General features: G+C 37.3%; 1 protein-coding gene across 7 annotated transcripts in view; it reads left to right on the top strand.

The window, feature by feature from the left end:
* The window catches only part of SMC6 (structural maintenance of chromosomes 6), a 99,869-nt gene that overhangs the window by 53,804 nt on the left and 29,847 nt on the right, over window positions 1-16,218 (top strand). For all 7 annotated transcript variants that reach the window (XM_051840235.2, XM_051840197.2, XM_070069745.1 and 4 more), the window contains 5 exons: window positions 4,218-4,332; window positions 5,827-5,987; window positions 9,176-9,311; window positions 10,440-10,520; window positions 11,518-11,688. In XM_051840235.2, the coding sequence (XP_051696195.1) occupies window positions 4,218-4,332; window positions 5,827-5,987; window positions 9,176-9,311; window positions 10,440-10,520; window positions 11,518-11,688 (664 nt within the window). The remainder of the gene's footprint in view (window positions 1-4,217; window positions 4,333-5,826; window positions 5,988-9,175; window positions 9,312-10,439; window positions 10,521-11,517; window positions 11,689-16,218) is intronic.

A 16,218-nucleotide genomic window follows, 5' to 3' on the forward strand; every position in this document is an offset into this window, starting at 1 on the left:
CGTGGAGGAACGACACTAAACCCTGCCTAGGTTTCCTATCCAAGTCACGGCACCATTATGTCGCTCCCCCTCTTCATGGAGGAACGACACTAAACCCTGCCTAGGCTTCACATCCGAGTCACGGCACCATTATGTCGCTCCCCCTCTTCGCGGAGGAACGACACAGGACCCTGCGCTGTTCTTTTGTCTGCTCGGCCCTCCCCAGGTTTGCTGCTGGTTCTTCCTGGGTTGGCTACCGTCCCTTCCACCTCCGTGGAAGGGCGGTTCCCCCTGCCACTTTCCCCACTTTCGCGGGGAAGCGGCACACCACCGGCCGGCTCTCTCGGGGGCTGCTCAGGTGTTCCTTCAGATGTTCCTGGTGCATGTTGTCTCTCTCCTCTTTTATAGTCCTCTTCCACCAATCCCAACTCTGCTACCCACACGCCGAGTACGCTGCTCTCCTCCAATCAGGAGCAGGATCAGCTCCTGCAGGTCATCACTCAAGTTGGCGAGAGGCAGCTGCGTAGAAGTTGTTACTGCCTTCTCAGTGCCATATTGTGGGAGAGCAGATGTATAGAATAAGTCTTAATTCCAGTAACAGTCTAGTCCGAGTTGCTCCCCACAAATAAGTTCTAGTATTCTATAGCACAGAAAGGCAAATATAGTTCATAATCATGTATTATATGATATATATATATGAAGAACTGGAAGAGAGGAGCTGGTAGACTCCAAACACAAATAAAAAATAAGGGTACGGAAAGCCCAGTTACCTGGTTTGGTCAGTTTGCACTGTGTATGTTGAAATATTGTACTGTACCCCATAAAAATCTGTATCTATTTCTGTATATACATTTACCTTTTGTTATTCATTACGTGCTATTTAATACCCCTTATTGAAACTACCCCATTTGTTACTATCGTGCCGTTTTTTTGATTCTTCTACCTTTCGTATCTTTCACCTCTTCTGTTATTATGCTTCCCACAGCTCTGTACTTGGTCTATTAGCACTTCTCTCTTGTATATTGTTATATTTGGAGACATTAAAAATGTGCCAAGTTTTCAGCATGCTTTTTCCAACTGTTAAATTTGGTTGTACTATTTTTTCTTTTACTTGCCTATAGAAATCATGTTAAGTGGTTTCTTTCAAGTGTAATTAGAATCCTTCATTTTGTCCTGTAACTCCTTTTGCCCATTGTGCCTGCCTAGACTTTATGTGCATTTTTTCCTTTGCTCCAGTGTCTTGATGATGTTTTCTACTTAACATTGTTTGGTGAACCTATTTGATATTATCCTAGGACTCCTTGTCTCTCATCACTGACATTTTATTGCTAATATTCCTTTCTACTTTTAGTTCTAGAGTGATTTTTATAGCATCTCTTAGTGTAAAATTAATTGTAACATAAGCCGGAATGAAGTGAATCCCAAGAAAGAATAGCAAAGTGAAGGGCTTATAACTTGGTGCTTTCAGGCAAACTAGAATTAGTGACTGCTTCATGGTGTATCCTCCTCAGAATGGTTACTCCTTCCAGCGTAGAAACCTGTTTGCAAGGGACTGGCCAGGTTTGCCTTGCACCAGAACTTCTTGTACCACTGTCTCCCCTCTAGATTTCCACTCCCTTGCCTATGTCTTCTCCTGCCCTGTTTTGTTTCATTGATGCTACTGTCATTTGTAGAGCACCCATTCCCTGGTTTTTTTTTGTATCCTTGTTGTTAGTTCTACTTGAACTTAATCCTAAGGAGGCCATGAAGCTGTTTCTGTCTCACTTCTCTGTTTTCCTCTACAGTAAATAAAATTTAAAAAACTCTTCAAAATAATTCTCTGTATCTCCAATTTCTCTTCCTCTTCTGTCCTGAACATGCTCCAGTCAGGCTTTTATAGTTTGACTACATACCAAAATAGCTCCTTTCTGGGCATCAAGAAACTTCTTCTGTGTAATTCAGTAATTAGTTCTTACTATCCACTAACTTGACTTAACAGGCACTATTGGACTTTGTTGATCATTCTTTTTCCTGCAACACTTTTTCATCTGGCTTGTAGGACTATACTCTTCTGATTTTCCTAATTTTCCAGTATCTTTTTTATTCTTCTCACCTCTAGCTGAATCAGTGCTACAAACTCCTTGCTGTACACTTCTCTAGGTAAACTCATTCAGTTTAATGACTTTATATGCACATTGTAACCGATAATTATCAAACTACCTCTATAGCTTGGCTGTTTCCTCTGAACATTACAGTGTGGTATACTCGGTATATATTTTCCACTTGAATCTCCAGTAGACCTTTCAAACTTACCATGTCTGAGAGCCACATTCCTGATTTCTGTACTAAAACCGGTTGCTCCTAAAATCTCCATTTCTTTTTTTATTTTTTAAGATTTTTATTTGAAAGACAATTACAGAGAGGGGGAGAGAGAGATCTTTTCATCTACTGGTCACTCCCCAAGTAGATTGTTATATTCTGTTTTATGTTTTATGCATCAAAAGATACTTTGTTTTAGAATTCTGGGACTAAAGAAACCCAAGAATACACCACCACCTTTCCTTCCCTTAACTGTTCATTGCTCTAAAACCTGCTGTTCTTGGTATATTCATTCTTCTGTGCTGAGATGTTTAAATTTTTTTAAGATCTATTTTTATTCATTTGAAAGGCAGAGGGAGAGACAGATTTTTTTTTTTTTTAAGATTTTATTTATTTATTTGAGAGGCAGAGTTACAGACAGAGAGAAGTCTTCTTTGCATTGGTTCACCCCTTAAATGGCTGCAACGGCCGGAGTTGCGCTGATCTGAAGCCAGGAGCCAGGTGCTTCTTCCTAGTCTCCCATGTGGGTGCAGGGGCCCAAGCACTTGGGCCATCTTCTACTGCTTTCCCAGGCCATAACAGAGAGCTGGATCAGAAGAGGGGCAGCCAGGACTAGATCCGGTGCGCATATGGGATGCCGGCACCACAGGTGGAGGATTAACCTACTGAGCCATGGCGCTGGCCCCTGAGAGATTTTTTATCCTCTGATTCACTCCCCAAATAGCCACAACAGCTACAACGGCCACAACGGCCGGGGCCAGGCCAAAGCCAGGATCCTTGAACTCCATCCAGGTCTCCCATGTGGGTGGTAGGTTCCCAAGTATTTGGATCATTTGCTACTGCCTTCCCAGGCGCAATAACTGGGAATTGATGGCTGGCGCCACGGCTCACTAGGCTAATCCTCCGCCTTGCGGCGCCAGCACACCGGGTTCTAGTTCTGATTGGGGCGCCAGATTCTGTCCCGGTTGCCCCTCTTCCAGGCCAGCTCTCTGCTGTGGCCAGAGAGTGCAGTGGAGGATGGCCCAAGTGCTTGGGCCCTGGACCCCATAGGAGACCAGGATAAGTACCTGGCTCCTGCTTTCGGATCAGCACGGTGCGCCGGCCACAGCACGCCAGCCGCGGTGGCCATTGGAGGGTGAACCAATGGCAAAGGAAGACCTTTCTCTCTGTCTCTCTCTCACTGTCCACTCTGCCTGTCAAAATAAATAAATAAATAAATAAATAAATAAACTGGGAGTTGGATCAGAAACAGAGATACTGGGACTCCGACTGGCACTCTTATATGCTATGCCAATGTCATAGGCCATGACTTAATCTGTTGCCACACAGTGTCAGCCTCCAAATGTTTAAATTTTTAACTGTAACATGCACTTTGGGTCTCTTTAAGAAGCCCAAATTGGAATTCATGAGAATATTTTTTTCTCGCGTATTTCCTCTCTGTTAATAAACTAAACTTTAACCTTTCTTATCTCCTATCAGTGGGAGAATTAACAATTTAAGTGTTTAAATTGACTTATAGTGTAAGATTGAAGGAAGTTGTAATTATAACAGACAATATGGCATGATAGCTAAGCTGAACTGCCTGGTTAAAGTCCTAGTCTGGCTGCTTAACTAGCTTTATTATTGTTACAGAACTTAATAAACTCTGAAGCATCTTCACCTGAAGAAAAAAGAATAATAGTTTTTATTTCATATGGTTGTTACTAGGATTAAGTGAGCTGATATTCATTATGTTTAAAACAGTGCCTAGCATATAGTATTTGTGTTTGCTAAGTAAGTAATCCTGTTAAAGCTATGTTTTCTCAAACACTATCAAATATTTTATATTGTGTTGAAATCTTCTCACCTACCAAAAAGATCTTTCTATAGTTAATAAAGTTTATATATATATTTATAATTAAAAATTGCAAAGTTAATCCTTATGTATCTTTGTCTTCTAGAGCTGCTTATCATCCAGAGTTTCCCACGGTTCTGACAGCTTTAGAAATAGACAATGCAGTTGTTGCAAATAGCCTGATTGACATGAGGGGCATAGAGACAGTGCTGCTGATCAAAGTAAGACAAGATGCTTGCTGTATTTTATATTACTCTAAAATTTTGAAAACTGAGAGAGGTTTTATAAATTCCCATTGCCCTTTGTTCGTAGAGCTATTGATTAGTTTCATCATGTACTTTTTCCTCATAAGAAAACCTGCAAGATAGTATACAACTGGATGGTTTGTGTGTTCTCTGTCCCAAGGGACTTGGTAACTTTTTAGCTTTTCTTTGTAAAGTAATTTTACAAATTGATAGTAATTTTTGGAAGTGTTGCTATAGAAGTTTTTCGTTCTCTCTTGATTGGCTGCCAAATCTAATTTTTATTTGTGCTGACAGATACATACATTACGATTATTCTGCTTTTTAAATGAAATACCTTGATATTTTACAATTTTTTTCATATAACTGTGCTCTCTAAAATCAGTATTTTTTTCATTGTGTATTTTTACATGCTTGTTGGATTACCGGATTCTGTTTCATATTGGCATGAATGCTTGCAGAGAAGGGACAGAAGATTCAAAACAAATCTGGGCAATGAAGACAAACATAATGAGAATCTGTTTTTCTTATTAATGGAAACAGAAATAATTGTCTTGGTATCCCAGATGTGTGTGTGTATATATATATACACACACACACACACACACACACACACATTCATGCTGTAATTGTTTGTGTCTTGGTTCTTTCATATTTTTAGAAGGATACTTGGCAGAAAATAAAGAGGTTGATTAGGCTTCCATTAAACCTAATCTCACTATCCCCCTAGGATTCAAGTATTTCCAAGCTTTCCCTATATTGCCAATAATTTTTTATTAGTATTTGTATTTGCTCATACCTTTCTTAGGATATAAAAGTCGTTTAGATAAATGGCTGTTTAGTATAGTCATTAAGTTACTGCTTGGGATGCCCGCATGCCATACTGGAGTGCCTGACTTTTCTGCCTCTGATATAGCTTCCTTATAATAACGTGTACTTTGAGAGGCAGCAGATGCTGGCTCAAACACCCAGGTCCTTGTAACCTGAATAGGAGAGCTGGATCGGATTAAGTTCCCAGCTCCTGGCTTCTGCTTGTCCCAGCCCTGGCTGCTGCATACATTTAGGGAGTGGAACAGTGATAGGAAGATCTTGTCTCTCAAGTAAAGTGAAAATAAGAGAAAAATCTTAGGAAAAAATAGTATCTGTGTAAATTGGTCTAAAGTAAATGTTTTCATGTGAAAAGGTATTTAAAATAATTTTTAATTTTAAGTAGATGCAGTATTAGAATTTAAAAACAATGTACATTGCTCTGTCTTGAAGTATTGTTTACTAGGTTATTTTAAAGACTGAAGAATTGCAGTTCTTTGGACATTGAAAAGTTGTTTGTGAAATTCTTATTTTTAATGAGATTATTTGAATGCTTAAGAATACTGGAATTATTTTAAGATAATAAGGAAATGTTTTATTTTGTAATTGTGTCCATGTAAGATGCTTTGGCAAGGCTTTGAAAATGTATTTTCCTCTCTATTTTAGAATAATTCAGTAGCTCGGGCAGTAATGCAGTCCCAAAAGCCACCCAAAAATTGTAGAGAAGCTTTTACCGCTGATGGTGATCAGGTTTTTGCAGGACGTTATTATTCATCTGAAAATACAAGACCTAAGTTCCTAACCAGAGATGTGGATTCTGAAATAAGGTAGGAGTCAAGTGTAGCTTTACTGCATTGTTTCCACTGCTTCCTTTCGTATTTCATTTCTTTCATATTATTCTCTCAGTGGTTATTTCAGGGAGAACCATGTTTGGTCTGTCTTAGTGTTTTACCCCTAAAAATTATTTAGTTGGTTGTAGAATTCTAGGCTGATAGTTTCTGTCATCACTTTAGCAGCAGTATTTAGGACTGAGAACACAAAATGTGTTCTCTCTACCAGCAGATCCGTCCACAAAGAAATAAGGAGCTTAACTTAGAATGTACATCTTCTACATCACCATGTTCACTGGTGAGGTCTGCTGATTTTTCTCATTGAGGGTACAGTTTCCATGTGTGAGTTTACATCTGGTTCAAGCTCTTTATTATGCCTCTGGTACTTTGAGTTGCTCTGTTACTGAAAGATCCATCAACACAATTAGAACACATGCCTGGGAAAATAGGAGCTGCTAAGGGAGACAAATTGAGAAGGTAATTGAAAAACTAATAATGCACGGAATAAGATTCAGGAGCATGCAAAATGAATCAAATTAAAAAATACATGATTCCCAGCTATATTAGTTCAGAGGAGCGATTGATAGATTGGATCTGAGTTAATAACTTGGAAGATCATTAGTAGAAAAACTTAGAACTGAAGTAAAATAAATATTTAAGGAACTTGAGCAGAAGTATTCTAAATGGCTTGTATTTGTAGGAGAAATAAGGTTTTTATTGAAAAAGATTTCTTGTTTTCAAATAATAGTAGCCATTTTTGTTTGATTTCAAGAGCAACGTTAAAGTAAATAACCACAATGGATATTATAAAGCACAGTAAAGCTTGTTCATCCACAGAAAAAGGTAAAATGATCAGCACTTGTGTTGTGGCACTGGGTTTTGTTTATTAATCATGGTGTGGTTTCCAGTGGTGAAAGTTCATGTAATATATCAGCAATCCTTTAGAATAATTACCAGTGTGTTTCATTAAGAAATTACCTGTGGATTTTGAGTCAGAATTCTGTAACATTTTCTATACAAAGTGCTGAAGAGTGTTTTTCAAATTTTATTCTTTGATTTGTTCTTTCAAGCAGATATTTAAAGAGGACTTAATGTACCTGGTACTAAATAGGTACAAGATACAGCAGGAAACAAAGTACACAAAACTCTGTCCTGGATTCTCAGTGGTCCCCAGTGCTGTGGGGAAAAGTGAAGCACAGGACAGGGCCAGAGCTGGAGGAGTGTGCTGTTTTAGATGGGCTGCAGAGGGAGGTGCATTCATCCAACACAAGGGGCTTGTATCCTTGGCTCAGGCTTACTGTACCCTTTAGTATCTTTATCTGGGTCAAAACTAATTAAAAACCAAGTAGGAATAGTATATGACAGGTTTTTTTTTCCTTAAGGTTTATATATATATATATATATATATATATATATATGTATATATTTGAAAGGCAGAGTTACAGAGAGGCTGAGGCAGAGATCTTCCATCTGCTGATTCACTCCCCAAATGGCCACAAGGGCCGGAGCTGGGCTGATCCAAAGCCAGGAGCCGGAGCCTCTTCTGGGTCTCCCACGTGGGTACAGGGGCCCAAGCACATGGGCCGTCCTCTGCTGCTCTCCCAGGCCATAGCAGAGAGCTGGATCAGAAGTGGAGCAGCCGGATCTTAAGCTGGCACCTATATGGGATGCTGGCACTGCAGGCGGCTGCTTTATCTGCTACACCGGGGTACTGGCCCTATATATGACAGTTTGTAACCATTAGTCTGCAGGAAAAAAGAAGTTGTAAAATGCATAAGTTTTGTTAATACAGGTTATGTTGATTGCTTTATTTCACAAAATTTCAAAATTTCAAAAAATTGTATAATAATGTCTACTCATTTTGTTATTTTTTACTTTTGGTTTAGGCCCTAAATGTCAAAAATTATTTTGGTAGTTGGTAAAATTACTGTTTTTTAATAAAGGTATAGATTTATATATGATAAAATAAGTTATTGTATACATCACAAAATATTTTATGTTCTGATATTTTATGTACCAGTAAATGCTGCTAATTGAACCATGGACTAGAAAAATGGTTTCAATTTCAGAGGTGTTAAAAAATGGAAAAGTAGGCATCTTTGGGAGAATATGGCAAACTCCTGGAACAAGGCTAGGTTATTCTTACTGCAAAAGTGGTTCTCATCCTTCAAGCCACAACTTTGGAAGACAGGTGCTAGGATCAGCAGGGCAGGAACTACTCATTTCTGGTGCCAGTGGACTGCTACGTGCAGCCTCTCTGCATGGCTTTGGAGACTGCTTATTCTCCATCTCTTTTTTTCCTGTTCTCCTTATCATCATCTTAGTGTTTTTCACCAACAGGAAATTTCCTATTTTCCTTACTCTCTGCCTTGGGTATTTCATTCTTTTTATTTTATTTTATTTGACAGGCAGAGTGGACAGTGAGAGAGAGACAGAGACAGAGAAAGGTTTTCCTTATCCGTTGGTTCACCCCACAATGGCCACTCTGGCCGGCGCACTGTGCCCCGCGCACTGTGCTGATCCGAAGCCAGGAGCCAGGTGCTTCTCCTGGTCTCCCATGCGGGTACAGGGCCCAAGCACTTGGGCCATCCTCCACTGCCTTCCCCGGGCCACAGCAGAGAGCTGGACTGGAAGAGGAGCAACCGGGACAGAATCCGGCACCCCAACCAGGACTAGAACCTAGGGTGCCTGGAAGGGGGCAACCAGAACAGAATCTGGCGCCCCGACCGGGACTAGAACCCGGTGTACCGGCGCCATAGGCGGAGGATTAGCCTAGTGAGCCGCGGTGCCGACCTGGGTATTTCAATTCTTCTAACCCAGTATAGTACTGTGGACATGTAATGTAGTGCAGATTTTGATGTTATAGCTTGTTTCCTGATTACTTTCTTTTGGAGGAGTTGTGTCTTAATTCTGTTTCTGCCTCTGTTAAGCACAGTACCTCACATGTGGAAGTCATAGCATAAATACTTATTACTGAAATAAGAAAGACTCCAGTGTTAGGATACTTTCAAAATTTCTGGAATAGATTTTTATGTGGTTAGCAACTTGGTAGGATGATAGAAATGGTTTAGCTGAACAGGATTTTGCAAATTAAAACACAAAACACCTGTTCTTTATAAAGCCCTAATACATTTGTAATGTTGAGAAATAGATTTAAATTTTTTTGTTCTTTTCTTCTCATCAAGTGATTTGGAAAATGAGGTTGAAAATAAAAAGGCGCAGATAGTAAACCTTCAGCAACATTTGTCTGCCCTTGAAAAGGATATTAAACGCAACGAAGAATTTCTTAGAAGGTGCCAACTGCATTACAAAGAGCTAAAGGTAAGAACAACACATTTTGTTTTTCTCAACTTAGAACTTCAGGTGAATTTTAAGATCCTGGCCATTCTCTTGGAGTAATAGTTCTCAAACATTTTGGCTTGAGCCCTACTACTAAAAGCTTTTAAAAACAAGCAGGGCCAGCAGTGTGACACAGCAGGTTAAACCACTGCTTGTGCTGCCTGCATCCTATATGGCAGTGCTAATTCTGTTCCAGTTCTGATACAGCTTCCTGAAGATGCACCTGGGAAAGCAGCAGAAGGTGGCCCAAGTGCTTTGAGCCCCTGTCACCCACATGGGAGACCTAGATGGAGTTTCTGGCTCCTGGTTTCAGCCTGGTCCAACCCTGTTGCAGGCATTTGATGAGAGAACCAGAAGGTGGAAGACCTCTGTCTTTTCTCTGTTGCTCTGCCTTAAAACACTTAAAAGAGCTTTTATTTACATGGATTATATCTATCAGGATTTACATTAAAAATACTTAAATGTGAGAATATTCATTTAAAAATAATTCATGTTAACAAATAAAATAATTTATGAAAACTGTGTTTCTGAAAACCAAAATAATTTAGTCATGTGATTGACATTTTTATATTTTTGTAAATCTTTAATGTCTGTATAATAAAGGTCAACTGAATAGTTATCAGCTTTGATATTCAGTCTGGTGTGACATTACACATCATATAAGCCTCCTGTACACTTGGGAGAAAAATGCTAATAAAAATGGTGAATGTCTTAGTGTTTTTATGAAAACAGTTTTAACATTTTGGGCCCCCTAAAAGGGTCTCAGAGATACCCACAGGTACTTGGATCACATTTTAAAAACCACTGAATCAGAATAATTTTTTGGTAACTTCAAACTTAGGATGTTTCTGAAAAATATTTTCTTTTGTCAGTCAATAATTTCTTCATTGTAAATGCTGAGATGGACTGCTTATATCTTTTTTTTGCATGGAAATGGCTGACATTTATAGAGAACCTTCTTTGGTTTATTTAAAACCAGTGTACATCTGTTAATTAAGGAAAACTTTGCATCATAATGCATAGTAAAGCTTTGGATTAATATGTCCTTTCCAAGGATTTTTTATTATTATTTATGTTTAGTTTTTAAAATCTAAATATTTTTCTTTTTAGATGAAAATCAGAAAAAATACTTCCGAAATTCGAGAATTGGAGAATATAGAAGAACACCAATCTGTAGATATTGCAACCTTGGTAAAATTCCTTCCTCCTTTTTTTTTTTCCTATTTAAATGTAATGTTAAAGGATAAAACCAGCATTTTGGTTGCTAGCATCATTTCTCAGCTTTTTGTTTTTACATCGTTTTGATTTTAAAATTATGTGGTGAAAAGCCTTCAGATTTCTGATTGATTTTGTCTTTTACCACCTGAAGTAAAGTTTTAACAAAGCTGAATTGCAATTAAACACATTTTTGTATGGGCCTGCTCAGAATTCTCAGTGTCTGTCTGGGTGGACACAGATGTCAAGGCCATCTCCTAGTCAGTTGTAGTTGGTCTCTTTGCATTTTCTTTTCTTCAAGCTAATGGTTTTCTTTCTAATTGACCACATATATTACTCAATAGTATTTTTTCAGGCATCTGTTTATGACGTTCAGCTTAGATTTCTCTAAGTTGGAATAAATGAAATAAATTCAGTCAGAATATATATTTGTTGAATTTTTATTCTACATCAGGCAGCACATAAGTATTGAGGAATACAACAGTGAACAAAACAGAATAAGTCCCTGTGCTGATGAAGCTTTATTCTATTAAGAGTTTGTCATTGTTTCCTTAACAGTAGCTTTGTTTTCCATTTTTCTGCTTTAATTCCATCAATAGACTGTATGTCTTTAAGGAATGGACTGTGTTTTATTTTTGTTCACTTACCAGCTAACATGTTGACATAAGATATGTATGTATTTACACCAAGTATATTTTGTGATGGGGAGAGTGAGCAAGCAGAATCAAGATTATTCCTTTTGATTATTACGCCAAGCAGATATTGTTTAACTTCTTTCCTAAATGTTCTCTCTCTTCATTTGTTGATCTGTTTTCTTCTAATTTTAATTTACCATTAAGGGCATAAAAATATTGTGTTCTTTGTATTTGTCTTTGACTTGCTTTGCCTGTAACCTCTACTTCTCTCTCAGAATTTTTTTATTTGATAACTTAAGTATTTTAATTAACCCTATATGCTCTTTAACTGTCACCAGGAAGATGAAGCCCAAGAAAATAAAAGTAAAATGAAAATGGTTGAGAAAAATATGGAGCAACAAAAAGAAAATATGGAGTATCTTAAAAGTCTAAAAATAGTAGCAGAAAATAAGTATGAGGCAATTAAATTAAAAATTAATCAACTGTCAGAACTAGCAGATCCACTTAAGGTAAATGCTGTTTTTATTCTGATAACATGTGCATTTCATGTTTTAGTTTTATTCCCATAGTGTATTAATCATGTTCTCATTGGATATTGCCCTAAAAGAATTTTTGGTTAAAGCAGAATTATAGAAAAATGGAATGTAAAGAATGGTAGGGACGAGTTTTTCATCATTAAATCAATTACTATTGAACACTTGCCTTTAGGAGACTAAATCTCTAAATTTCAGTTTCCTTGGAGGATTACAGCTTTGTTGCCTCTTTATTTTTGATTTTTTTTTTCCCAGAACCAGAAACAGACATTTTTAGTATGTCTCTGCTGATAGTGCGCTTGCTTGTTCGGCTTCTCACCTTTCCTTCAGTATTGCAAAGTTTAATTGCTAGAAAAGGCGATTTGAAATAGAGTGCTACCTATTTCCTGATTATCAACATATCAGTTAAAATCCATGCTGAATTTTATTTTAAGATTTGTTTATTTTATAAGAATTACAGAGAGAGAGAGACAAAAAGATCTTCCATCTACTGGTTCATTCTCCAGATGGCTACAATGGCTAGTGCTGGGTCAGGCTGAAGCCAGGAGCTTAGTTTGGGTTTCCCACATGTGTGGCAGGAGCCCAAACACTTAGGCATCTTCTGCTGCTTTTAGAAGGGAACTGGATTGGAAGTAGAGCAGCTGGGATGTGAACTGACACGTATATGGGAGGTTGGCATCATAGGCAGTACTACTACGCCACTACGCAGGCCCCTGCATGCTGAATTTTTCTTTATTTTTAGCACATAAATTTTTTTATGATTTATTTATTTATTTAAATGTCAGAATTACACAGAGAGAAGAGGATAGGCCGAGAGAGAGAGGTCTTCTATCCGTTGGCCCACTCCCCAATTGGCTGCAACGGCCAGAGCTATGCTGATCCGAAGTCAGGAGCCAGGAGACTCCTCTGGGTCTCCCACATAGGCGCAGGGGCCCAGGAACCCAGACCATTGCAGAGAGCTGCCCATATGGGATGCCAGTGCTTTAGGTCAGGGTGTTAACCCACTGCGCCACAGTGCCAGCCCAGCACATTAATTTTTGAGGCCAGATTTAGGGACAAAACTTATTTAATAAATTCTTCATGAGACTTAATAAACTTAATTATCAGATAGCTTATTGTCATCATTTTTAGGAATAACTCAATTATTTTCTAAACTTTATAAGACAGTAAGACACTAAGAAGATTTGATGTTAATAAGTTTTTTAAATAATTTACTTAGAAAATAGCTACCATCTCTTTATTTTTTTTTAAGTCTTATTTATTTATTTCCTTATTTATTTGAAAGGCCGAGTAACAGAGACAGATTTTTGTAAAATTTTTTTTTAAAGATTTATTTATTTATTTGAAAGGCAAAGACACAGAGAAGAGGATAGAGAGAGAAAGCAAGCTTCCATCCTCTGGTTCATTCTCCAAATGGCCACAACAGCCAGGGAAGGGACAGGCCAAATCCAGGAGCTTGTTCTGGATCTCTCACATAGGTGTAGGCTTCCAAGGACTTGGGCCATCTTCCCCTGCTTTACCAGGTGCATTAGTAGGGAGCTGGATCAGAAATGGAGCAGCCTGAACTCAAACCGGTGCCCATATGGGATGCTGGCACTGCAGGCAGAGGCTTAACCTCCTATACCACAACGCTGGTCCCCTTGATGTTATATTCTAAGGAGAAAAGTATATTGTTAATATCACTAATTTGTAGAGAAATTACCCTTTGAATCAAAAGGTATTTTAACATTTTAAAAGTTTGAAGAATTTGCCTGTATGTGAATTTTATTATAGTCGTCTTCATTAGAAATTTTAGAGAATATAATGTGAAGAATGAGGAAGAATATTAAAGGAAGTTGCAGGAATAACTGCATTGAAATAGTTTCTGTCTCTTTGGTGTTGGTTTTCAATGTTGCCTATGTAGCTGGGATTTCTACCTGCCACTATAATTTGATTTGTTTAATTTTTTTCTATTTAAAATGAGAATAAAAAGTAAGAAAGAGGAATTAACTGATCAAGTGGAATATAAATTTTAGATATTTCAATTGAAAGAAGGAGAAGTATTTAATACATAAAATAAGAAAGTAGTTACTATAGGAAATAAGAATTAAAATTACAGGAAGTCTAAAAGTAAAAAATAAGAAAAAATTAATTTTAAGAAAAAATGAGAAGCAATGAAATAAAGAAATATTTCACATTCCAAGAATAGACAAAGTATAATTCAGAACTCAGAATTACAACAATGAAATTGCAATAGAAGTTAAGGAAAACAAATTTTTAAATAGTTAAAAGATGATTCATGGCTTCTTTTTTAAAAAAAAAAATATTTATTTACTTGAAAGAGAAAGATAAATAAATTTTCCATCCTCTGTCTTACTCCCCAAATGGCTGCAGTGGCTGGGCCAGGCTGAATCTAGGAGCTCAGTTGCCACGTGAGTGGCAGGTGCCCAAGTACTTGGGCCGTCTTGTGCTGCTTTCCCTGGAGCACTGAAAGCTGACAGCTGGTGCTTCAAGCAATGCTACAATAGGGACTCAGCCTGCTGTGCCACAACGCTGGCCCCAGATTGTGGCTTCTTAAAATGATGAAATGTACTAAAACAGTATAGAAAAAGAATGACTGGCACCTAAATTGTTGATCTTAGAAAACTTAAAAACAAGAAGTGATGAAGAGTAACCGATCTTCTGTTTTTTTAGGGATTTGTAGACTAAAAGAACTCCTGGAATTGGGAGTCCATAAATAAATTCAAGGAAAGAAAAAGTGGGCAGAAGGCAATAAGAATTCTTGATTTTAGCTCTCTGCCTGGGCTGCAAATAATTGAAAGGTGGGAGGTGAGTCTTTTAGTAAACCTGAATGTCATCAGCCAGTATCCAGGCGTTTTTTCCTTCTCAGTATCATGTCATACCAGCCATCAGTAACAACAGGACAAGGGAGATCTAGCTAACAAAATAATTTTATCTCCCTAGAAACCTGGCATATTGCTAGCTCCCAGATGTAATCTGTTTGCTTTTAGAACTTCGGTTCATTCTGTGTTGGAAGGGTAGTGAGCATTTGGAGTATGCTGTTTAAATATGTAGTTGCTGAAGTCTTAGTATGGTGAACATTTTTTTTCCTGATTTGATCAGCTTCTTTTGATTTATACTTATAAACTTAATGATTTATTGAATTAACTTTATTGGACAGAAAGTGAGACCTACATTGAGCCTGAATGAGACATTGTTAAATCTGTTTCAGTATCAGTAAATTAGATAACATATTCTTGGTTTTATCTTTTAATTTAAATTTGATAGTACATAGCAAGGAAGCTTATAAAAATAAAGACAGATCAAACAGTAAACGTGGGAAATGGGAAATTAACATCTGTAGTTTCTCTTATCATTTTACAAATTTACTGGTTCCATTCCCAAGGTTGCTAGGAGGAAATTAACCAGTATAAATTAATCCTGATATATACTTTACTGCTTTGATTCCATATAGAGGTTAATTGTTTCCCTAAAGCAATTCAATTTCTACTGAAAATGCTTAGAAACGTTAGTTACTAACCATTGTTTTATAAGCTGTCACAATCTTTGACTGTAACATCAACTACATAAGTTATGCCATTTTCATTTATTCTACTGGAATGAACACTTTTGTGGCTCTTAAGTCATCAGCCTTTTAAACCATTTTGTCGAGATAATTGACATACAATAAATACACATGTAAATCTTTAGCATGTTTTTGACACGTATAAGCCTGTAAAACCATGACCACAAATCAGAAACAGAACATCCTCATGTCCATGATCCTTTGGACTCTTATCTCTCCCTTCTTCTTACCTTCTGTCTTTGGGAAACCACCAGTTCACTTTCTGGTACTGTACTTTGCACATTTTTAAAAACTGTATACAACAGTCCTTTCTTATATTCACAATTCCACTTTCCATATTTTCAGTTACTTATCGTTACCTGCAGTCTAAAAGTATGCCTTAGCTAGAGAAACCACATATGCTGAAGTACTACTATAGTTATGTTATTATGACTTCTATTTTATTCTTATTGTTTATCTCTTGCTATTCCTAATTTATAAGTTTAACCTGTATACTAGTATACTACAAAAAGAACATGGGAACATTAAAAGATGTTTAAAATAATCATGGGAAGACTGATATGGTGGTAAAAATAACTATATTCCTAAAGTTGTGCTTATGAAATTTGTATTCCTTAAAAAACAAATTTAAAAAAAGAAAATTAGGAGATGCTTATTTTGGTACAAAAAATTTTCAAAATCCATGCATAGTTTTTTTCACAATATTCATTTTCCATGGACTTTTTGAAGACTCCTCATGTGTAGAGTTTGGTAGTATTTGTGATTTCAGGCATCTCCTGGGAGTGTTGGGATGTGTTCTTGACAGTTAAGAGGGGACTATTGTATCGAGCACTTGTATTAAGGTTTTTCTTTTTGAAATTTTTTATTTGAGTGGCAGAGAGAGCATGTGTTCCCATTCACTGGTTCACTCCCCAAAGGCTCACAACAATCTCCAGTGGGTA

Source organism: Oryctolagus cuniculus, chromosome 2 (genome assembly GCF_964237555.1).
Source record: "Oryctolagus cuniculus chromosome 2, mOryCun1.1, whole genome shotgun sequence".
NCBI lineage: Eukaryota > Metazoa > Chordata > Mammalia > Lagomorpha > Leporidae > Oryctolagus > Oryctolagus cuniculus.